This window comes from Carcharhinus amblyrhynchos, chromosome 1 (genome assembly GCF_965287045.1).
Source record: "Carcharhinus amblyrhynchos chromosome 1, sCarAmb.v2.hapA, whole genome shotgun sequence".
NCBI lineage: Eukaryota > Metazoa > Chordata > Chondrichthyes > Carcharhiniformes > Carcharhinidae > Carcharhinus > Carcharhinus amblyrhynchos.
The window spans coordinates 46,821,337-46,846,148 of NC_137324.1; the positions used below are offsets into that span (position 1 = coordinate 46,821,337).

Below are 24,812 nucleotides of genomic sequence, written 5' to 3' on the forward strand. Positions count from 1 at the left end.
TTAAATCGGTCTCGCAGGTGGAGGATGTGGTCAAGAAGGCGTATGGTGTACTGGCCTTCATTAATCGGGGGATTGAGTTTAGGAGTCGGGAGGTAATGCTGCAACTTTATAAGACCCTTGTCAGACTCCAGTTGGAGTACTGTGCGCAGTTCTGGTCGCCTCACTACATGAAGGATGTGGAAGCTATTGAGAGGGTGCGGAGGAGATTTACAAGGATGTTGCCTGGATTGGTTGAAGATAGGTTATGAAGATAGGTTGAGGGAGCTAGGTCTCTTCTGCCTGGAGAGACGAAGGTTGAGAGGCGGCCTGATAGAGGTTTATAAAATGTTGAGAGGAATAGATAGGGTGTATTCTCAGAGCTATTTCCCAGGGCTGAAATGGTCACTACGAGAGAACACAGGTTTAAGGTGCTGGGGAGCAAGTACAGAGGAGATGTTAGGGGTAAGTTTTTCACTCAGAGGGTGGTGAGTGAGTGCAATTGGCTGCTGTCAGTGGTGGTAGAGGCGAACTCGCTGGGATCTTTTAAAAGACTTCTGGATGAGTATATGGGATCTACTGGGATTGGGAGTTAGATAGTTCTGTGGCTTGGTGGGTATAGATGTGATCAGCGCAACTTGTAGGCCGAAGGGCCTGTTTGTGCTATAGTGTTCTATGTTATGTTTCTATAAGATCCCCCCCATACATCTGAATTCGAATGAGTATAGCCCCAGTCTACTCAGTCTCTCTCATTAGCCAACCGTCTCAACTCTGAAATCAACCTAGTGAATCTCCTCTGCACCCTCTCCAGTGCCAGTATATCCTTTCTCAAGTAAGGAGACCAAAACTGTACACAGTACTCAGGTGTGGCCTCACCAGCACCTTATACAGCTACAACATAATCTTGCTGTTTTTAAACTCCATCCCTCTAGCAATGAAGGACAAATTTCCATTTGCCTTCTTAATTACCTGCTGCACATGCAAACCAACTCCTTGAGATTCCTGCATAAGGACACCTAGGTCCCTCTGCACAGCAGCATGCTGCAGTTTTTTACCATTTAAATAACGGTACATTTTGCTATTATTCCTACCAGAATGGGTGACCTCACATTTACCAACATTGTACTCCATCTGCCAGACCCTCGCCCACTCACTTAGGTTATCTCTACCCCTTTGCAGACTTTCAGCATCCTCTGCACACTTTGCTCTTCCACCCATTTTAGTGTCATCTGCGAATTTTGACACACTATATTTGGCCCCCAACTCCAAATCATTTTATGTAATTCGTAAACAGTTGTGGTCCCAACACTGATCCCTGAGGCACACCACTAGTCACTGATCGCCAACCAGAAAAACACCCATTTACCCCCACTCTTTGCTTTCTGTTAATTAACCAATCCTCTTTCAATGCCAATACATTACCCGTAATACTGTGCACCTTTATCTTATGTAGCACTTTTTGGTGTGCACCTTGTCAAATGCCTTCTGGAAATCCAGATAGACCTCATCCACACGTTCCCTATTGTCCACTGCGCATGGAATGTTCTCAAAGAATTCCAGTAAATTTGTCAAACATGACCTGCTCTTCATGAACCCATGCCAACTCTTACCAATGGGACAATTTATATCCAGATGTCTCACTCTTTCTTCCTTGATGATAGATTCAAGCATTTTCCCTACTACAGAAGTTAAGTGAACCAGCCTGTAGTTACCTGCCTTTTGTCTACCTCCTTTTTTAAACAGTGGCGTCACATATGCTGTTTTCCAATCTGTGGGAACTACCCCAGAGTCCAGCGAATTTTGGTAAATTACCACTAGTGCCTTTGCTATTTCTCCTGCCATCTCTTTTAGTATCCTGGGATGCATTCCATCAGGACGAGGAGACTTTTTTACCTTTAGCTCCATTAACTTGCCCAACACTACCTCTTTTGTGATAATAGTTTCTAGGTTCTCACCTGCCATAGCCTTCCTGTCATCAATTTTTGGCATATTATTTGTGCCTTCCACTGTGAAGATCAACACAAAATACCTGTTCAATGCCTCAGCCATTTTCTCATTTGCAGTTATTACATCCCCCTTGTCCTCTAAAGGACCAATGTTTATTTTTGCCACTCTTTTTCATTTTATATATCTTTTAGCTGGTGATTTTAGCTGGTAAATGATGCACAAAAGACTAGTCAAGTGGTTGTTGACGGTGTAGTGGCAATATCCTTCTCAGTAATTGTAATCAGATGGTATAACATGAAATTTCAGTTGACTACATGCCATTCCTTGGGGCATTGTGTTGCATATTCTATCCAGCTAGTTTACATTGTTGAATATTAATTTGAACACTTGGAAGTTGAATTTCTGTAGCTTTGGAAAATTGAAAATCCACAGACATGTGTGGAGAGGGAGTGGACGTAATGTTGCAGTAGTAATGCTGAGACCATTTGCTCCCCAAGCCAAGTTGGTACACAAGAAACCTCTTTCATGCAGGCCTTTGGGATTTAAAACCCTGTTGCGTAATTTGTTTGGACTTTGGAAATCTATTAATAAATTAACATTTATACATTCCAGAAACTACGACAGAAATGATCCAAACTACTGTCAGCACATTGATGACTGAGTTTGCACACACGCACAGTCAATCAACAGAGCCTACCTTTCCTCCAACTTCAACCTTTTCGAGTAAGATCAGAGTTTAATGTTATTTTTGGTTCTGTGTCAAGGAATCGTGTCTAATGCCAAATGCCATTGGGAAGCAGGTCTAAGTCATGAGTGGAAAATGTTGCTCGTGTGAATATGCCCATAAATCATATGGGGTAAAGAAATCAGGCATAAATTTTATTTATGTTATTAAAGCAGTTTGAACGGTGTGTCCAGAGAGAGAGAGTGTGTGTGTGTGTGTGTGTGTGTGTGTGTGTGTGTTTAACAATTAAGCATATAGAGGTCAGTTGTTGCTGTGCATAATATCCATGTTATCCAACAATAAATGCTTTTTTTTAGTGTAAACAATAAAATAATTTGCATTTGTATAGCAGTTCAAACATAGAAAAATACTTCATTGCCTTCTAGAAACCCATAATCAGACAAAAATTGACTTAAGAGTCAAGGAAGCCAGTAATAGGATAGTTCAACCAAAGAATGGGTTTTAAAAAGATTATTGAGAAGTCAAGGGAGGGGAAACCAAGAATTTTCCCATCCCACCCACCACAAGAATCATAGCGGGCAGGACATGGACCATGCAAAAGTCCGTTGACCTCAGGTCGGATTTTCCAGTCTTGGATTGAGTGCGATCAGAAAATCCCAACCAGACAGTTGTGAGGTGGCAATTTCAAAGAGAATGCAAGAAAGTTTTTAATTAACATTGATAGTTCAAAAAACATTTAAATTGGATAACATGGAGTGGAATTTAAATGCCCTTTCATATCATGAATTTGTTGGCATGGCATCCTGTTATTGGGCGATCTGTCAACTTTGCACCTCTCCCCCAAATAAGTCACGTGGACAGATTTCTCACCCTTCTGCCAGTTGTCCCTTGATCCAGGGCAAGGCCTACCTCTGCCTAGATAAGTGTCCGATTTGCATTTATTGCAGAAGGTCTTCCTATAAAGCAGCAACACAGAGATCTCATCAGCTTTGCAAGCAGCTGGCAAAATTCCCATAATCTCCATTAAATATTGTCCATTATTACTACAGTTACTTTAGAGGCTCCTGGCTGCAGAATTTCTTTAAGCGTGTTTTTGCCGTTCTGTTTTAATTTTGAGTTGGGAGCTTTTGTTGAAGGAAATGCACTTAATGATCAAAGCTCAATAGGTAGCAGAGCAAAGTGTGACTGCACCAGACTTGATGGATCAGTGGGCGTTTTAGTTAACTTCTTTCAAAAGCTTCATGTGCCAGGCAAAAGGCGGGGAATTATAGGCCGGTTAGTTTAACGTCTGTGGTAGGTAAAATGTTAGAATCCGTCATTAAGGAGGAAATTGCGAGGCATCTTGAAGGGAATTGCTTGATAGGGCAGACGCAACACGGTTTCATTAAAGGGAAGTCGTGTCTGACAAATTTACTGGAGTTCTATGAGGATGTGTCTAGGGCAGTGGATAGAGGAGAGCCGGTGGATGTGGTCTTTCTGGATTTTCAGAAGGCGTTTGACAAGGTACCTCACAAGAGGTTATTGCAGAAGGTCAGGGGACATGGAGTTGGGGGTAGGGTGTTAGCGTGGATAGAGGATTGGTTGTCAAATAGGAGACAGAGAGTGGGGGTCAATGGGTGCTATTCGGATTGGCAGATGGTGACTAGTGGGGTGCCCCAGGGGTCGGTGCTGGGGCCTCAGCTATTTACCATTTATATAGATGATCTGGAGGAGGGAACCGAGTGTAGGGTGTCGAAATTTGCTGATGACACCAAGATTGGGGGAAAGGCAAATTGTGCGGAGGGTGTGGAGAGTCTGCAGAAGGATCTAGATAGGCTGGGCAAATGGGCCAGGAAATGGCAAATGGAATTTAATGTTGGCAAGTGTGAGGTGGTCCACTTTGGTAGGAAGAATGGTAGGAAGGACTATTACTTACGGGGCGAAAAACTGCAGCAGGCGACGGTGCAGAGGGACCTCGGGGTCCTTGTGCATGAGTCGCAAAAACCCAGCTTGCAGGTGCAGCAGGTGGTCAGGAAGGCGAATGGGATGCTGGCCTTCATAGCGAGGGGGATTGAATATAAAAGTAGGGAGGTCTTGCTGCAGCTGTATAGGGCATTGGTGAGGCCGCAGCTGGAGTACTGTGTGCAGTTTTGGGCGCCGCACCTGCGCAAGGATATTTTGGCCTTGGAGGGAGTGCAGAGGAGGTTTACTAGGCTGATACCGGAGTTGAGGGGATTGAGCTATGAGGAGAGGCTGAATAAACTAGGCTTGTACTCGTTAGAGTTTAGAAGAATGAGGGGAGATCTCATTGAGACGTATAAGATGATGAATGGGATGGATAGGATAGAGGTGGAGAGACTCTTCCCGCTCAAAAAAGACAGTAGGACTTGGGGGCACAGCCTCAAGATAAAGGGGAGGCGGTTTAGAACGGAGTTGAGGAGGAACTTCTTCACTCAAAGGGTGGTGAATCTCTGGAATTCTCTGCCCGTTGAAGTGGTGGAGGCTGCCTCGCTAAATATTTTTAAGACGCGGGTTGATGGGTTCTTGATAAGAGAGGGGATTAAGGGTTATGGGGAGAGGGCGGGAAAGTGGAACTGAGCCACGACAGATCAGCCATGATCTTATTGAATGGCGGGGCAGGCTCGAAGGGCTAGATGGCCTACTCCTGCTCCTATTTCTTATGTTCTTATTAAAAGCTCCGAATTTTATTTAAAAAGAAACTGAATGAAGGAAAGGATTAACGTTTAATACACTTTCACACTCTAGGAAGTTTGGGAAGGCTTTAGAAAGAACATATAAAATTTTCTGAGAATGCTTCCAGGGATGAGACAGTTCAATTTTTTTTGAAGAGAACATTGAGAGAGCATTTGATCAAGGTGTACCAAATCACAAGGGGTTTGGATGTAATGTATAGGGAGAAATGCACCCTACCAGCAGAAGGGTCAAGAACCAGGGGCACAAAATTAAGTGATTGGCTAAAGAACGAGAGGATATCATGAGGTGAAGCTTTTTTGCACAGCAAATGGTTATGATTTGGAATGTACTGCCTGAGATTGTGATGGAGGCACATTTAGTTGTGACTTTCAAAAGGGAATTGGATAATTATCTATAGAAAACACAATTGCAGAGCTAAGGGGAAAGACAAAGGAGTGTGACTAGCTGATTACCTTTTATAGAGAGCTGGCACGGACATGACAAGTAAGTGGCCTCTTTGGGTGCTGTAACACTCATCACAAATTGAAATGAAAATCATTTCAGAAAGAGGATGAGGACCTTTTTTTTCAAAAATAGAATTAATATCCATTAATAAAATCAGGAATTGAGACTATTTTGGCATTGCTTTACTTATGGTTCCATGTTGTATAAACTGACCTGTTTCTGTTGCTTCGACCACAGGTTCTGATTTGCTGGATAGGGATATCATCATATTGATCTCAATTACCATCTCAGTTGGAATATCCATAGCAGTCGCTACATTCCTGTTATGGTATGAAAACAGTAATTGAATTATTTTTTGATCTCATGTTTTTGTGATTTTTACTTGTGCTTAAGAATGGGTGTTATTTTCTAATCATTAAATATGCAGACTATTTAAACAAAATTATTTTTAATATTTCAATACTAACATAAGAATCATAAGAATTAAAAGCAGGAGTAGGTAATTCAGCCCCTCGAGCCTGTTCCGCCATTCAGTACGGTCATGGCTGATCTTGTCTAGGCTTCAACTCCAGTTTCCTGCCCATTGTCCTTAATCCTTCAACCCATTACTAATTAAAAATTTGCATCTCCTCAAATTTACTTATTCTTCTGAATTCCAAAGAGTATAGCCCCAATCTACGCAATCTGTCCTCATAAGTCAACCGTCTCAACACTCAAATCAACCTAGTGAATCTCCTCTGCACCCCTCGCCAATGTATCCTTTCTCAAGTAAAGAAACTAAAACTGTACATAGTTCTCCAGATGTGGCCTCACCAGCACCTTATGCAGTTGCAACATGACCTCACTGTTTTTAAACTCCATCCCTCTAGCAATGAAGGACAAAATTCCATTTGCCTTCTTAATTACCTGCTGCATCTGCAAACCAACTCCTTGTGATTCTTGCAAAAGGACACTCAAGACTGTCTGCTATATTCCAAGTGCAGCCAAACTAAGGTTCTATAAAGCTGCAACATGACTTGTCAATTTTTTAAATTTAATGCCCTGGCCAGTGAAGACAAGCATGCCGTATGCCTTCTTGACTAGCTTCTTCACCTGCATTGCCACTTTCAGTGACCTGTGTACCTGACAATCCAGATTCTTTCCCTATCAATACTCTGAAGGGTTCTGCCATTTATTGTATATTTCCTATATGTATTCGACCTTCCAAAATGCGTTACCACACATTTGTCCAGATTAAACTCCCTTTGCTATCTCTCGGCACAGGAAATGTGTACATCCTGCTGTATCCTCTGATGGTCCTCATTGCTGTCTGTAAATCCACCAACCTTTGTGTCATCCGCAAACTTACTAATCAAACCAATTACATTTTCCTCCAAATCATTTATATATATTGCAAACAGCAAAGATCCCAGCACTGATCCCTGAGGAACGCCACTTGTCACAGCCCTCCATTCAGAAATGCAACCTTCCACTGCTATCGTCTGTCTTCTTTGACCAAGCCAGTTTTGTATGCACCTTGCCAGCTCACCTCTGATTCCATGCAACTTCACCTTCTGCACTAATCTGCCATGAGGGACCTTGTCAAAGGCCTTACTGAAGTCCATGTGGACAACAATCACTGCCCTACCCTCATCAATCATCTTTGTCACTTCCTCGAAAAACTCAATCAAGTTAGTGAGACACAACCTCTCCTTCACAAAACCATGTTACCTCTCACTAATACATCCATTTATTTCCAAGTGGGAATAAATCCTGTCTCAAACATTCCTCTCCAATAATTTCCCTTCCACTGATGTAAGGCTCACCGGCCTGTAATTTCCTGGATTATTCTTGCTATTCTTCTTAAACAAAGGAACAACATTGGCTATTCTGCAGTCCTCTGGGACCTCCCCTGTGGCCGGTGAGGATACAAAGATTTCTGTGAAGGCCCCAGCAATTTCCTCCTTTGCCTCTCTCAGTATTCTGGAGTATATCCCATCTCTCAGTATTCTGAGGTGTATCCCATCAGGCCCTGGGGACTTGTCTACCTTAATGTTTCTCAAGAATTCCAATATCACCTTTTTGAACTCAACATCATGCAAACTATCTACACATCCTTTCCCAGACTTATCATCCGCCAAGTCCTTCTCTTTGGTGAATACTGACGCAAAGTACTCATTTAATACCTTGCCCATTTCCTCTGGCTCCATGCGTAGATTTCATCCCTTGTCCTTGAGTGGGCCAATCCTCTCCCTGGCCACCCTCTTGCTCTTTATATATGTACAAAAAGGCTTGGAATTTCTTTAATCCTGCTGGCCAGTGCTTTTTTGTGAAGCCTTTTAGCCCTCCTTACTCCTTACTTAAGTTTCTTTCTATTTTCCTTATATTCCACACTTGCTTCGTGTGTTCCCAGCCTCTAAGCTTTGACGAATGCACCCTTTTTCTCTTTGGCCAGGCTCACAATATCTCTCATTATCCAAGGTTCCCAAAACTTGCCATACTTATCCTTCATCCTTACATGAATGTGCCAGTCCTGAATCCCTATCAACTTACACTTGAAAGCTTCCCACACGCGAGATGTTGATTTGTCCTCAAACATCCTCCCCAATCAACGTTCTTCAGTTCCTGCCTCATATTGTTGTAATTAGCCTTCCCCCAATTTAGCAGTTAATTTGAGGACTACACATCTTTATCCATCAGTATCTTAAAGCTTACTGAATTGTGGTCACTGTTCCTGAACTGCTCCGCTACTGAAATATCGATCACCTGGCCAGGCTCATTCCCCAATACCAGATCCAGTATGGCCCCTTCCCTAGTTGGACTATCTACATACTGTTTCAAGAAACTCTGCTGGATGCTCCTTACAAATTCTGCCCCATCCACACCCCCAGCACCGAGTGAGTCCCAGCCAATATAGGGGAAGTTAAAATCTCCCATCACTGCAACCCTGTTTTAGACCTTGCCAAAATCTGCCAACATATCTGTTCCTCTATCTCCCGCTGGCAGTTGGATGGCCTATAGTAAATCCCTATCCTGACCTCTACTCATATTGCCTCACTGTATGAGCCCTCTGAGGTGTTCTCTCAGAGTACAGCTGTGATATTCTCTTTAACCTGTAGTCCCCCACCTTTTTTACATCCCCTTCTATCCTGTGTGAAACATCTGTATCCTGGAATGTTAAGCTGCCAATCCTGTTCTTCCCTTAACCAAGTCTCTGTAATGGCAACAACAACATAGTTCCTAGTACTAATCCAAGTTCATCTGCCTTACCTGTTACACTTCTCGAAATGGAAACAAATGCACTTCAGTCCACCAGTCCACCAGCCCATCTTTGATTAGCAACCACATGCTGCCTGCTGTTTTTTTTTGAGTCTTACTGGCCCTACTGTCTGGTTCCCCTTCAGCTAATTCACCTTTGCTTTGGTTCCCACCCCCCTGCCAAACTAGTTTAAATCCTCCCATGTGACACTAGCAAATCTACTATCCAGAATATTTTTGCCCTTCCAGTTTAGATGTAACTGTCCTTCTTTCCAGGTCCCACCTGCCCCAGAAGAGACCCCAGTGGTCCAGATATCTGAAACCTTCCCTCCTATACCAACTGTTTAGCCATGTGTTGGGCTGCATCATCTTCCTATTCCTAGTCTCACTAGCATTTGGCACAGGGAATAATCCTGTGATTACAACCCTAGAGGTCCTGTTTTTTAACTTTCTACCTAACTCCCTAAACTGCTGCCGCAGGACCTCATCACACTTCCTACCTATGTTGTTAGTACCAATATGTACCACAACTGCTGGCTGTTCACCCTCTCCCTTCAGAATGCTTTCTGTCCATTCAAAGACATCCTGGACCCTGGCACTAGGGAGGCAAGATAACCATCCTGGAGTCTCTTTCACGTCCACAAAAGCACCTATCTGCACCCCTAACTTTAGAGTCCTCTATAACTATTGCTCTAGTACTTTTTGTCCTTCCCTGCTTAACAACAGAGCCAGCCATGGTGCCACTATTTTGGCTGCTGCTGTTATCCCCTGATAGGCCATCTCCCCCAACAGTACCAGAACAGTATACTTGTTAGACAGGGGGATGACCACAGGCAATTCCTGCAATGACTGCCTGCCCCTTCTAGTGGTCACCCATCTATCTGCCTGCACCTTTAGTGTGACCATGTTTCTAAAGCTCCTACTTATAATGCTTTCCAGCACCTCCATGCTTTTAAGTGCATCCAACTGCTGCTCCAGCCTATCCAAGTGTTCTGTAAGGAGCTGCAATTGGGTGCCCTTCCTGCAGATGTAGTTGGCCGAGATGCTCGAAGCATCATGGATCTCCCACGTGCAGCATTTAACCTCACTGCCCGACATTTCGAGCACCAATTAAAGTATTTAGAAAAATTTATAAAACTCTTATCTTCACTTTTACCTTCTCACAGTGGCCTTTTTTTTGGCCAGAAGGGGAGGGAAATACTAATGTTGTGTTTTGGGCTTACTGCTCCTTGACACCAGATCTTCTTCTCACTTGGTAGATGTTGCTGGTCTGACTTCTCCCAGAATGCACCAGTGAAGTCCCTCAGTCTCTTCTACCCGATGGTCTAACTCCTGTTTATTACTGGAGGTGATCTTCTGCTTCTCACTTCTTGATACTATGTGCAGTTTTGGTCGCCGCACTTGCGCAAGGATATTTCGGCCTTGGAGGGAGTGCAGAGGAGGTTCACTAGGCTGATACCAGAGATGAGGGGGTTGGACTATGAAGAGAGTCTAAATAGACTGGGTCTGTACTCGTTGGAGTTTAGAAGGATAAGGGGGGATCTTGTAGAGACGTATAAGATAATGAAAGGGATGGATAGGGTAGAGGTAGAGAGATTCTTCCTGCTTAGAAAGGATGGCAGGACTAGAGGGCACAGCCTCAAGATAAGGGGGGTGGGGGGGTGCAGTTTAGATCGGAGTTGAGGAGGAACTTCTTCACTCAAAGGATGGTGAATCTCTGGAATTCTCTGCCCGTTGAAGTGGTGGAGGCTACCTCACTAGATATATTTAAGTCACGGGTAGATAGGTTTTTGACAGACAAGGGAATTAAGGGTTATGGGGAGAAAGTGGGAAAGTGGAACTGATCCACTTCAGGCCATGATCTCATTGAATGGCAGGGCGGGCTCAAAGGGTTAGATGGCCTACTCCTGCTCCTATTTCTTACGTAGATGTTGCTTGACCCACTTCTCCCAGAATGCACCAGTGAAGTCCCTCAGCTGCTTCTACTGGAATTATTTCATGCTAATGATAGTTTCTAGGTCCTCACCTGCCATAGCCTTCCTGTCATCAATTTTTGGCATGTTATTTGTGTCTTCCACTGTGAAGACCAACACAAAATACCTGTTCAATGCCTCAGCCATTTTCTCATTTCCAATTATTACATCCCCCTTCTCATCCTCTAAAAGACCAATGTTTACTTTAGCTACTCTTTTTTGTTTTATATATTTCTAATAAGATTGCCTCTCATTCTTTTAAACTGCAATGGAGACAGGCCCAATCTTTCCTGATAACACCTTATCTCATGAATCATTCGAATGAACCTTCTCTGAACTGCTTTTAATGTACTAATGTCATTTCTTAAATAAGGAGACCGAAACTGTACTTCATATTCTAGATGTGGTCTCTGCAATATCTCGTACCATTGCAGCAAAACATCCCTACTCAACATCTCTACTTTTATTTTCCATTCCCTTGGCAATTAACACCAAGTTTCCATTAATATTCTTAATGATTTCCTGGGCCTGCTTTTAGTGATTTATGTAAAAGGACATCCAGATCTCACCATACCTCAGAGTTTTGTAATCTCTCTCCATTTAAATAATCTGCTGCTTTTCTATTCTTCTTGCCAAAGTAGACAAATTCACATTTTCCCACATTTTTGCTCTCTCTTTTGGACTCCATGACTGGAATTTTACTGGCCTGCCCATCACGGGAATCAGAAGGTCCGTTGACCTTGGACAGGATTTTACAGTTTTGAGATGAGCAAAGCCATAAAATCCCACCCCGTATGTCATCTTCACAAACTACTTTCGTGTCATTGAAGTCAGTGGTACAAATTTAAATAGTTGAGTACTAATCCCTGTGACCTGTTAATCTTTCCAATCTGAAAATGACCCACTTGTCATTGCTTTCTGCTTCCCATTAGCTAACTAATCCTCTATCCATGATCTTGTGTTACCCCTTACACTATGTGCTGTTATTTTGTGTAGTAACTTTTGATGTTGGACCTTTAAAGGAGACTGTAGTGTAGCAGTAATGATCTCACTGGACTGGTAATTCATGGGTTCAAATCTCACCATGACAGTTTATGGAATTTAAATTGTATAGATTTAAACAAATCTGAAATTCAAACCTAATCTCTATAGTGGTGAGCATGAAACAAACATTAGTGAACCAATGGGTTTTAATGACAAGTAATGTCCTTTAGGGAAGGAAATCTACTGTCTTTATTTGGTCTAGCCTACAGTGACTCCAGAACAAAAGCAATGTGATTGACTTTTAAATTACCTCTGAAATGGCCTAGCAAGGCACTCAGTTCATGCTCAGTTAGGATGGGCTACACGTTTCCAGTGACACCCACATCCCATGAAAAAATAAAAACCTTGACCCAACGCCTTCTGGAATTCTAAGTACAGCACATCCACTGTTCCACAAATTTCAAAATTGTTTGTTATTTCCTCAAAGAACTCCAATAAATTAGTCAAATATATTTCCCTTTCACAAACCCATGTTTACTTACCCCAATTGCATTGAGATTATTTAAGTGTCCTGCTAAAACCACCTCAATAACAGGTTCCAGTATTTTCCCTATGACAGTTGTTAGCCTGTCTGGCCAAAAGTTTTCTACTTTTTGTCAGTCTCCTTTCTTGAATGGAGAAGTTATATTCACTATTTTCCAGTATGATTGGACCTTCTAGAATCTAGGGAATTTTGGAAAATTTTTACCAATGCATCTATCTTAATAGCCACTTATTTTAAGACCCCAGGTCTCCCAAAATTTGCCAGTAATCACTTACAGCTTTCAGTAGCACAGTGGTTAGCACTGCTGCCTCACAGCACCAGGGACCTGGGTTTGATTCCCAGCTTGGGTCACTAACTGTGCGGAGTCTGCATTTTCTCCCCACATCTATATGAGGTTGCTCTGGTTTCCTGTCACAGTCTGAAAGACATGCTGGTTAGATGCATTGGCCATGCTAAATTCTCCCTCAGTGCACCTGAACAGGCATAGCAGTGTGGCAACTAGGGGACTTTCACAGTAACTTCATTGCAGTGTTAATGTAAGCCTACTTGTGACACTAATAAATACATTAATTAATATAAATAAATAAACTGTTGGAACCAAAATATAAAGGTGTGATAAATTAAGAAAAGCTGTTTAAAATTTACCTGTGATTCTAATTGTAACTCGAGAATAGCAAGTAGGGTGTTCAGACATTCTGGGTGTGAGCTATCAATTGTGGGCCAAGGTTCTTCATAAAATATCCTCCATACACAAAACAAACTCTCAGTATGCTGGCTCATGGATCACCTTAATTGTTGTCTGAATGTGAAGAAAATGGTACTGAAATTATTGGGATGGGTAGTAATCTGCCACATATATTTTATTCCCAGGATAAAAAGGAAAAGACAAGAGTCAGATAAGAATGACATTCTGACCAAGAAGGCATTGCCCCTTTGTTAGTGTGGTATGTATCCAACTTGTACAACTGCAAACCTTTACCTTGTTATAATCTTCATTATTGAAAATCAGAGAAATCTGGAACAAATATAAGATGTGTAAATGGGGCTATTTAAATTAATTATTCAAAAATCTGGTTAAAATGTAGAGCACATATGTTATTGTAGTAAAAGTACTGGGCTAGAACTTTAGCTTCACTATTGCATACTGTTGTTTCACTGGGCTACTATGAGAAGGTAAAAGTGAAGGTAAAAGTTTAATAAATTTTCTTAAATAATTTAGTTTGTGCTAGAAATGTCAGTCAGTGGGGTTAAGTGCTGCAATTGTGAGATGTGGGAGATCCGAGATGCTTCCAGTGTCTTGGAAGACTACATCTGCAGTGCACCCAATTGCAGCTCCTTACAGATTGCATGGATAGGTTGGAGCAGCAGTTGGATGCACTTAGCATGAAGATGGCAGAAGGCATCATGGATACAAGTTTTAGGTGCAGGCATATAGATGGGTACCACTCAGTGCAGGAATCCCTGGTGATTGTCCCCCTCTCTAACAAGTGTACCGTTTTGGATATTGTTGTGGGGGTCGGGGGGACCATGGCTGTGGCACCATGGCTGCTCTGTTGTTAAGCAGGGAGGGACAAAGAGCACTAGAGCAATTGTTATAAGGGATTCTATAGTTAGGGGTGCAGATAGGTGGTTCTGTGGACGTGAAAGATGGTATGTTTTCTCCCTGGTGCCAAGGTCCAGGATGTCTCTGAACAGGCAGAAAGCATTCTGAAGGGAGAGGGTGAACAGCTAGAGGTCATGGAACATATTGGTACTAACCACATAGGTAGGAAAAGTGATGAGGTCCTGCAGCAGCAGTTTATGGAGTTGAGTAGAAAGTTACAAAGCAGGACCTCCATGGTTGTAATCTCAGAATTACTCCTTGTGCCATGTGCTAGTGAGGCTAGAAATAGGAAGGTAGTGCAGCTCAACACATGGCTAAACAGTGGGTGTAGGAGGGAGGATTTCAGATATCTAGATCATCGCGATCTGTTCTGGGACAGGTGGGACCTGTACAAGGAGGACGGGTTGCATCTAAGGGTTGCATGAAAGGGCATAAATATTCTGGCTGGGAGATTTGCTAGTGTCACATGGGAACCAAAGTAAAGGTGAATTAAATGAACAGGAACCAGAAAGTAGGGCCAGAAGACTCCGGGAAAGAACAGTCAGGGTGTGGTTGCTAATCAAAGAAGGTCTGGTGGACTGAAGTGTATTTGTTTCCATGCAAGAAGTGTAGGCACATGAACTTAGAGCTTGGGTTAGTACTTGGAACTATGATGTAGTTGCTTTTACAGAGACTTGGTTAAGGACAGGATTAGCAGCTTAAATTCGAGGATACAGATGTTTCAGGCAGGATAGAGGAGGATGTAAAAGGGATGGGGGAGCTGGTCAAGGAAAATATCACAGCTGTACTGTTGGAGGACACCTCGCAGGGCTCATACAGTGAGCTCAGGAATAGGAAGGGTGTAATCACAACATTGAGGGTTTACTATAGGCCACCAACAGCCAGCAGGAGATAGAGGAATCTGTAGGCAGATTTTGGCAAGATGTAAAAGTAACAGGGTTGTTGACGGGGAGATTTTAACTTCCCCTATATTGACCCACTTAGTGCTAGGGGCATGGATGGTGCGGAGCTTGTAAGGAGCATCCAGGAGGGCTTCTTGAAATAGCATACAGATAGTCCAACTAGGGAAGGGGCCATACTGGACCTGGCATTGGTGGTCGATGTTTCATTTGGGGAGCAACTCGGGAACAGTGAATACAATTCAGTAAGCTTTAAGGTACTGATGGATAAAGATAAGTGTAGTCCTCAAGGTGCTAAACTGGGGGAAGGCTAATTACAACAATATTAGGCAGGAACTGAAGAATGTCTCACTATAGGAAAGATGTAGAAGCTATTGAAAGGGTGCAGAGGAGATTTACAAGGATGTTGCCTGGACTGGGAGGCATGCCTTATGAAGTTAGGTTGAGGGAGCTGGGACTCTTTTCCCTGGAGAGACGAAGGTTGAGAGGCGACCTGATAGAAGTTTACAAAATGTTGAGAGGAATAGATAGGGTGGACTCTCAGAGGCTATTTCCCCGGTTTGAAATGGTTGCTACGAGAGGACACAGATTTAAGGTGCGGGGAGGGAGGTTCAGAAGTGATGTTAGGGGTAAGTTTTTCACTCAGAGGGTGGTGAGTGAATGGAATCGGCTGCCGTCAGTGGTGGTGGAGGCGAACTCGCTGGGGTCTTTTAAAAGACTTCTGGATGAGTATATGGGGTTTAATGAGATTGAGGGTTATAGATAGGTCTGTAGGTTGGTAGGTGATGTGGTCGGCGCAACTTGTGGGCCGAAGGGCCTGTTTGTGTTGTAGTGTTCTATGTTCTATGTTCTAATGTAGATTGGGGGCAGATGTTTGAAAGCAAATCAACATCTGGCATGTGGGAGGCTTTCAAGTATAAGTTGATAGGGGTTCAGGATCGACACATTCCTGTAAGGATGAAGGATAAGTATGGCAAGTTTTGGGAACCTTGGATAACAAGAGATGTTGTTAGCTTAGTCAAAGAAAAAAAAGGAAGCATTTATCAAGGCTCGGAGGTTGGGAACACATGAAGCAAGTGTGGAAGATGCGAAAAGTAGGAAGAAACTTAAACAAGGAGTCAGTAGGGCTAAAAGGGGTCATGAAAAATCATTGGCCAACAGGATTAAGGAAAATCCCAAGGCTTTTTATACATATATAAAGAGCAAAAGGGTAGCCAGGGAGAGGGTTGGCCACTCAAGGACAGGGGAGGGAACCTATGCATGGAGCCAGAGGAAAAGGACAAGGTATTAAATGAGTACTTTGCATCAGCATTCACCAAAGAGAAGCACTTGGTCGATGATGAATCTGGGAAAGGGTGTGTAGATATTTTGAGTCATGTTGAGATCAGAAAGGGTTCTTGAGAAACATTAAGATAGACAAGTCCCCAGGGCCTGATGGGATATACCCCAGAATACTGAGGGAGGATGTTGCTGTGGCCTTGAGAGAAAACTTTGTATCCTCACTGGCTACAGGGGAGGTTCCAGAGGATTGGAGAATAGCTAATGTTGTTCCTTTGTTTAAGAAGGGTAGCAAGAATAATCCAAGCAATTACAGTGAGCCTTATGTCAGTGGTAGGGAAATTATTGGAGAGGATTCTTCAAGGCAGTTTTTACTCCCACTTGGAAATAAGTGGATGTATTAGTGAGAGGCAACATGGTTTTGTGAAGGGGAGATCATGTCTCACTAACTTGATTGAGTTTTTCAAGGAAAATGATTGATGAGGGTAGGGCAGTGGATGTTATCTACATAGACTTCAGTGAGGTCTTCTGGTGCAGAAGGTGAAGTCACACGGAATCAGAGGTGAGCTGGCAAGGTGGATACAGAACTGGCTCGGTCGTAGAAGACAGAGCATAGCAGTGGAAGGGTGCATTTCTGATTGGAGGGTTGTGATAAGTGGTGTTCCTCAGGGATCAGTGTTGGGACCTTTGCTGTTTGTAATATATATAAACGGTTTGGAGGAAAATGTAACTGGTTTGATTAGTAAGTTTGCGGATGACACAAAGGTTGGTGGATTTGCGGATAGCAGTGAGGACCATCAGAAGATACAGCAGGATATAAATTGGTTGGAAGCTTGGCAGAGAAATAGCCGGTGGAGTTTAATCCAGATGTGTGGTAATGCATTTTGGAAGGTCAATACAGATAGGAAATACACGGCAAATGGCAGAACCCTTAAGAGTATTGATAGGCAGAGGGATCTGGGTGTACAAGTACACAGGACACTGAAAGTGGCAATTCAAGTGGAGAAGGTAGTCAAGAAGGCATGCAGCATGATCGCCTTCTTCAACAAGGGCATTGAGTTTAAAAATTGGCAAATCATGTTGCAGCTTTATAGAACCTTAGTTAGGACGCACTTGAAATATGGTGTTCAGTTCTGGTCATCACACTACCAGAAGGATGTGGCGGCTTTGGAGAGGGTACAGAAAAGATTTGCCAGGATGTTGCCTGGTATGGAGGGCATTAGCTATGAGGAGAGGTTGGAGAAACTTAGTTTGTTCTCACTGGAACGACTAAGGTTGAGGGACAACCTGTTTGAAGTCTACAAGATTATAAGGGGCATGGACAGAGTACATAGACAGGAGCTTTTTCCCAGGGTAGAAGAATCAATTATTAGAGGGCATAGGTTTAAGGTGTGAGAGGCAATGTTTAGAGGAGATGTATGAGGCAAGTGTTTTTACTTCTCTATGAACAGTATGTTTGGGTGTCTGGAACTCGAAGGTCATGGAAGCACTTACAATGGTGCCTCTTAAGAGGTGTCTTGATAAATACATGAATAGGATGGAAATGGAGGGATATAGTGCCTGGAAGGGAAGGGGGTTTTAATTCAGTTGGGCAGCATGGTCATTGCAGGCTTGGAGGGACGAAGTATCTGTTCCTGTGCTGTAATGTTCTTTGTTCTTTATATGTCATCCCATTACAACACATTAGGTTAAAAGTACTTAAACACAGTGAGACAGGAAACATCAAAATATCATCGGCTCTTGCATTGTTTCAGCTTCAGTTTGTTGGTAGATGCTTTGGAGCCAGTCACCACTTGGTCATATCCTCCCCATCACCCCAACCTTCAGCCTAGGATGGTATGTGTTTTGTGGAATGGCCTTCTACACTGTAGGGATTCTCTGAGAAGGATGGCACAGAAGTAGATTTGATTTGATTTATTACTGTCACATGTATTAATATACAGTGAAAAAGATTGTTTCTTGCGCACTGTACAGTCAAAACAAACTGTTCATAGAGAAGGAAATGTGAAAGTGTTACAGTCATAGCTAAGATGTAGAGAAAGAGCAACTTAATGCAAGGTAGATCCATTCAAAAGTCTGATGGCAGCAGTGAAGAAGCTGTTCTTGAGTCAGTTGGTACATGACCTCAGACTATTGTATCCTTTTCTCGACGGAAGAAAATGGAAGAGAGAATATCCGGGGTGCGTGGGGTCCTTAATTATGCTGGCTGCTTTGCCGAGTCAGTGGGTGGGAGGCTGGTTTGTGTGATGGATTGGGCTACATTCATGACCTTTTGTAGTTTCTTGGGCAGAGCAGGAGCCATACCAAGCTGTGATACAAGCAGAAAGAATGCTTTATATGGTGCATCTATAAAAGTTGGAGAGAGTCATATTTCCTTCATCTTCTGAGAAAGTAGAGACATTGATGGGCTTTCTTAACTATAACGGCGGCATGGTGGGGGGGGGGGAGGGTGGAGGATGTAATCAGGACATGTTGGTGATCTGGACACCTAAAAACTTGAAGTTTTTGACCCTTTCCACTTAGTCCCCATTGATGTAGACAAAAGCATATTCTCCTCTAGGCTTCCTGAAGGCGATGACAATCTCTTACATTTTGTTGACATTAAGGGAGAGACTATTGTCACCTTGGAGGATAAGTTTTAGATCATCATGATGTCACAGTGGTGTCTTGGAGGTTGCCTGATTGTCTTTGAAGATCAGAGTGAAATTTTCTAGACTTTGTTTTTTTTCTTAATTTACCTTAATTGATTTTCCTTTGCCTATCCAAAGAGATTGCAAAACAATATAGGAGAAAGTGTACAGTATGTAGATGTTAAACCAGGATAGGACAGGCTAATCAGACCAGCTGGTCTTTTCTTGTCATTGTTCTTAAAAGAAAATCTATGTCTATAGGCTAAGTAACAAATTAAATTTTTGGTTTTATCATTAGCATTGGATATTGTATCACTGTAGATGCTTTCCATTTACAGCTGAGCATACATATTGAGTTCCAGCCACTGTCTCATGTGAAGCATCTGTTCAATGTTGTACGTTCTTCAGCCGACTGAAAAACATTACGAAGGAATGGGCCAGTGATCTTGAAACTGAAGGAAACATCCAGAGGTTGCCAGCTAAATTACTAGCTTGAACTAACTAATTATTTTGTCATCATCTACCAATACAGAATCCCTTTGCTTTACAAAACTATTCAAGTGGAATAGAAGCCAACGTTTTTCAGTGAGATTGTTGTATTTCCTGAATATAATCACACCTTGTCTTTCATTGATTTTTCAGTCACTCTTTACTTCTCTTTCCAAAGTGTGGCTACGTTGTCACACATTTGTGAGACACATCTTTTGATGTAGTTTTGTTTCTGCCATGAGGTTTGGATATTGAGAAGCGACATAAAATATGGAGAACCCATTGCTGTCTTTAAGGTCTCAATTTTATGGACCACATCAATAGAAATATTATTGTCCTTTCTGAAGGATATACAAAGGACAGCTGCTGGAAGAAAATATGATCTGCATCAAATTGGGGTTGCAAAATTACTGCAGTCATTAGAAAATATGACCAGTTGAATTATAATTGCTCCAATAATCTGCAACAACATGATATCTTAAAAGATTATACCAACAAGCTGGGACGGCATGGTGGCACAGTGATTAGCACTACTGCCTCACAGCGCCAGGGACCCGGATTCGATTCCAGCCTCAGGTCACTCCCTTGCAGAGTCTGCACGTTTTCCCCATGTCTGTGTGGGTTTCTTCTGGGTGTTCCGGTTTCCTCCCACAGGCCAAAAGACATGCTGGTTAGGTGCATTGGCCATGCTAAATTCTCCCTCAATGTACCCGTACAGGCGCTGGAGTGTGGCAACTAGGAGATTTTCACAGTAACTTCATTGCAGTGTTAATCTAAGCCTACTTGTGACACTAATAAATAAACTTTACTTTTAAGCTGAAGAAACTGGTTATTTTGTGTGGGCATCTGAGCCTGCTTTTGTTTCTAGTGCTTATTTTAAAGCACTTCACAATTGAGAAATGGATTTCACCTGCACTTTTTTGTGCAACAGTAGGATTTTCTTTATTTGCGATCACTTCTATCTTTTAACTTGTATCATTTTGAAATTTGAACACTTTGATTCAGGTGTAGATGTTGATTTTGGACACCGCTAATGAATATTTTTCAACATTATTGATCTCTATAGCAATAAGCAAATTAAAAAAGCCTCCTTTAAAGAGCAGGTGAACTGTTAATTATTTAGCACAAATTGTCAAGAATAATCATTGGGTAGTACGAGTATTGCTGAATTCACATTGGCGCATTCTCCATAGCAATCCCTCTACCAATTAGAGTCCACTTGTCAATCAATCTGCACTCTCTCATACAGTATAAATTGTTGTTCTCTATATTTGATATTCTTGCAAATTATCCTGATGAGTGCAAGATGGAAAGCTTTGACAGTTTTTTTTAAGCAGTACTCAAAAATAAATTTTAGCTAAAAAAGCACAAATATTGTGATGACACAGCTTCTTACTTCAAAAGAAATGTGTTTCTTTCTGATTTTGAAATGTCTGTTATATTTAGGAAACATTGAGCAAGCCATGGGCAATTTGATTTGATTTCTGCTGCCCATCGAAGGGTTGGGAAAAGACAAATTTTTTTTGAGTGTTAGTACGTTGTGAAGTACTGAATTCTCTCTCCATTAATGAATGGTCATTTATAATTGAACAAAAGTTCAACAAGTACAGAAGTAGTTACAAACGTAGTGTAGCATAATCCTGTTCCCGTAAGAGGTGTTGTAGAAATGATCAAACAGTGCTCAATGTAATAGTGATCGATTGTTGCTTGCTGAAGTTTGTGATAACTTCAGAGGCTTGCATGTTTTTTTAAATACAAATGGATTGAATGTGTTCTGTCTGTGAAGCCATTCGTGGCAAGGGGTGAATAACCTACAAAGAACATGGAGAAAGCACAGTAATTTAGCATTAGGTATTGATATGAAGGCAGCATTTTAGAATTGATTTAGATTACTTAGTGGGGCATTATTGTGAAAAGTGTGAGCCAAATATTTAATCACAGAAACATTTCAGCCTGTCATATCCTTGCCAGGTCTCTGAGTGCTATGCCTGCTCTGCCCCTCCCCTTCACCCCATAGCACTGCATATTCTTCCTTTTCAGGGAACAGTCCAATTCCCTTTTGAAAGCTATAATTGAACATGTTTCCAGCACATTGTCAGGTCCCAACTACAAGCTGTGTAAAAGCTTTTTTGTTACTTTAAATCTGTAAATCTAATTTAAATTCCTAGCTGCAATGATTTGAACTCATGGCACCAGTGCATTAACTTGGCCCCTAGATTACTAGTCAGTCATACTACCATTACCCCACCATCTCCTCAGATTGCAAGGATAGGTCTACTAGATACTTACAATCACAGTATGCAGTTTTATAAATTGCAGTATTTCAAGTATTTGTTTCTCCTGTTGTCCTCTTTAGTTTTGCCAAATGTAATGCATTTGCTACATCCTTGATGCGTGCAGATATTTCCTGCAGTAGCATGGAACAAATCAGTGATGTAAAATTGAGACTGTGCACCAGAAGTATTGACTAAAGTTTTAACTGTCAGTTGTAACTGTCTCCCAGCCTAGCCTTTGCTCTGGAGGCAGTGTTTCTCAGTCATTGACAGGCATTTATGACAGGAGCTACAATTGTGAATGGATAGCGTAGAAATGAAGAGAGACAGTAGACTTCCGATACTCTGGCATCCCAGGCATACTTTTTTGTTCATCCTTCTTTCATGATTGGTACAGGAACTACAACTGATATATGAGGCCTGTAGTGAATCATATGTGAAATTCATAATGCATCATGTGGCATGTTATTACCATGTTTAAAAAGTTAACATGCCTACTGAGAATCAAGTAACTTGAAATGTTCATAGCCCCGTTCGTAATTTTCAGCACAAATTAATGACATTGTCTTTACAATCTTTTAAAGTTCATATACCTTTCCTATCTGAGCCACAAATCTAATACCTGAGCCACATGTGTATCCAATACTTCAAAATTCACCAATTGCCTTAATTACAAAAACATTGTGACCTTTGGTCTCCACTTTGTATAGGGTGAGATGTCAGATTAACTTTTAACTTCTACAGTAGTAATAGCAGTTAAGTGAGAAAGTTGGCACCCATTTAAAAATAATTTTGACAGTAATTTTATATGTGTAACTTCATAAATTGCCAGTCCCAGGGACCCCTATATAAAGCATTACAAAACATAACAGAAGTCCCCAATCTAACAGCTGCCTCCCCTTAACACACACCCACCTCAACAAAGACTCCTCCCCAACCACCTAAAGTACAGCAGAACCCATGCCTCCACTACCCTCTTTCCCCAGGGGCACCCACCAACACCCTTTCTCTACCCCCCCCCCCCCATATTTTTTTCTTCTCCCCTTCCCCCACCCCAACCCAAAATCTCTCCCGCATGTACACCAAACCATGCCCACCTCTCTCCTCCTCCTTCCCCCCAGCCCCAGTACCTGACATAGCCTCAATACATCACCCTCTACCCCCACAACTAAATTGTGTCACAAGTCACTGGACACTACAGTAACATTTGCCTGTTTCCCCCCACCCCCCCAGAAATCATACAGAGGAAATGAGAACAGGAGCTCGGTGGAAACCCATAGGGAAGAGGCCAACCACTCCACTCCTGTCTAATCACTTAGAGTCATAGCACCAGAGAGACATACATTGAAGGCAAGGCCATTCGGCCCACCAAATCTGTTCCAACAATTAAAGATGGGTTAACCCCATTTTCCTACATGGGTTCCAGTACAGCGAATATTAAGAGATCTCAAAGGCCCATCCGAATACAACGTGAAAAGTGGTAAGACTTTAGGCCTCATTTACCTCCCCAAGCAGTGCATTCCAGATGGCCACCACCCTCTGATTATTAAAACAAAAGGTCATTTCTCAAGTGCATTCTAAATCTACTGACCTTTATTCTCCCAGTTCGGACCCCCCAACCAAGGGAAACAACTACTCCCTACTCACCCTATTCTGAGAAACCCACAGTCTTATTCACCTCAATCGTATCAGTGAGGGAAACCCAAAAGAGAAGTGCTCACACATCACCCTCACATTACCTGATACTCTCTCACACACAGATAATCCTCCTGGTCCCCAAAGGGCCTGAACAGCTTCCTTGTTAACCACTACTGCTGTAGGCACTTACAGAATATTTCGGGATTCTACCCAGTGCAGTACACAAGCTCCCCCCAGGCCACCTATTTACCTCTGCAAGTTTCAACTTCCCCCACCTCCCCCCACCCTTGAACAAAAGAAACCCCTTTTCCTTCCCCCCCCCCCCATCCCCACCTCACAAACATATCCCCGTCCACCACTCTGCACAAAAAAGACCTGTGTAAATAAAAATCGGAAAACTCCAGGGGACAAGAAGACAACAAGCCACAATATAAGGACAAGGCATCACAAGGGAAAATAAGTGTTGAACATGAACTGAACGAAAAGTGGCAGAACATGAAGAAAAGGGGCATGTCCTCTCGCTGTCTGACCCCAAAAAACTGACTGTTCTTTCCAGGCTAAGATTTATAGCCAGTGGATATGTACCATAGTTGGCTAGAGCTAGTAAAGAAAATACTTATGGTATATAGTAATTAGTATTGGGAAGTTAAAAGGTATGAATGACTCCGTTATGATGCCTAACAATACACATCATCCAAGGTTGAAGCAATATTCAAGGTTTGCTTTTGCTCTTGAAGCCGTACACCTTATCTTTTCATTTAAGTATTTCCCTAGTCAAAGGTGACAATAATTCAGACAAAATAACTCGGATATAAAGTTTTAGGGGCCAAGATGCATGAAAACCTGCAAGTTCCACTCAAAGTCACACACCATCCTGACACAGTGCTAGATTGCCATTCCTTCGCGTGCCACTAGACAAAATCCTGGAACACGCTCCCTAACAACACTGTGGGTGCAACTATACCACATGGCATGCAGTGGTTCAAAAAGGAAGCTCACCACCACCACCACCTCAGGGGCAGTTACGGATGAACAATAAATTGTGGTCATGTTAGGGATGCCAACAGCCAAGCAGATCTGTTATGCTATTTCCTATGGTACAATTTGGTCAAAATAGATCTAACCAGTGCAAATTCCATGTGGCACAAATCAAGTCTCTGCGCTCTTTAGCAGTAATCTTTAAAAAAATTCCAGGAACAGAAGACTAACTAACATTCTCAGAACAAATTAACCATTATTGGGAATTTCCACTAAGTGCACTTGTTCATAGGCTTTCGTGGAGGCTCTAAAATTAAACTGGCTCTTCTGGATTCAATTTCAATTATTTAAATTTGGGCTGTGGTTTTCACTGTGATTTCAAAATGCTTTTTCTGTGAATACCCAATTTTGTTGTTGAAATTGAATTTTTAAAATGCTGCCACACGTGGGTTTTGTATTTGGCAGCATGTGAGCTGGGACATTGAGGCTTCCCAAACTGCCTAAATCACCAATTATATCCAAAGCCAAAACTCAGTGTTT

At 42.3% G+C, this 24,812-nt stretch overlaps 1 protein-coding gene across 3 annotated transcripts in view; it reads left to right on the forward strand.

Annotated features, from left to right (window-relative positions):
* Positions 1-24,812, forward strand: part of LOC145361839 (ciliary neurotrophic factor receptor subunit alpha-like) — a 123,647-nt gene that overhangs the window by 62,289 nt on the left and 36,546 nt on the right. For 2 of the 3 annotated variants that reach the window (XM_080217905.1, XM_080217979.1), the window contains exons 9-11: positions 2,536-2,646; positions 5,984-6,074; positions 13,355-13,428. In XM_080217905.1, the coding sequence (XP_080074031.1) occupies positions 2,536-2,646; positions 5,984-6,074; positions 13,355-13,424 (272 nt within the window). In that variant the 3' untranslated portion in view covers positions 13,425-13,428. Of the gene's footprint in view, positions 1-2,535; positions 2,647-5,983; positions 6,075-13,354; positions 13,429-19,232; positions 23,569-24,812 lie in introns of those variants that run through there. The other variant, XM_080217838.1, reaches the window with a different exon arrangement.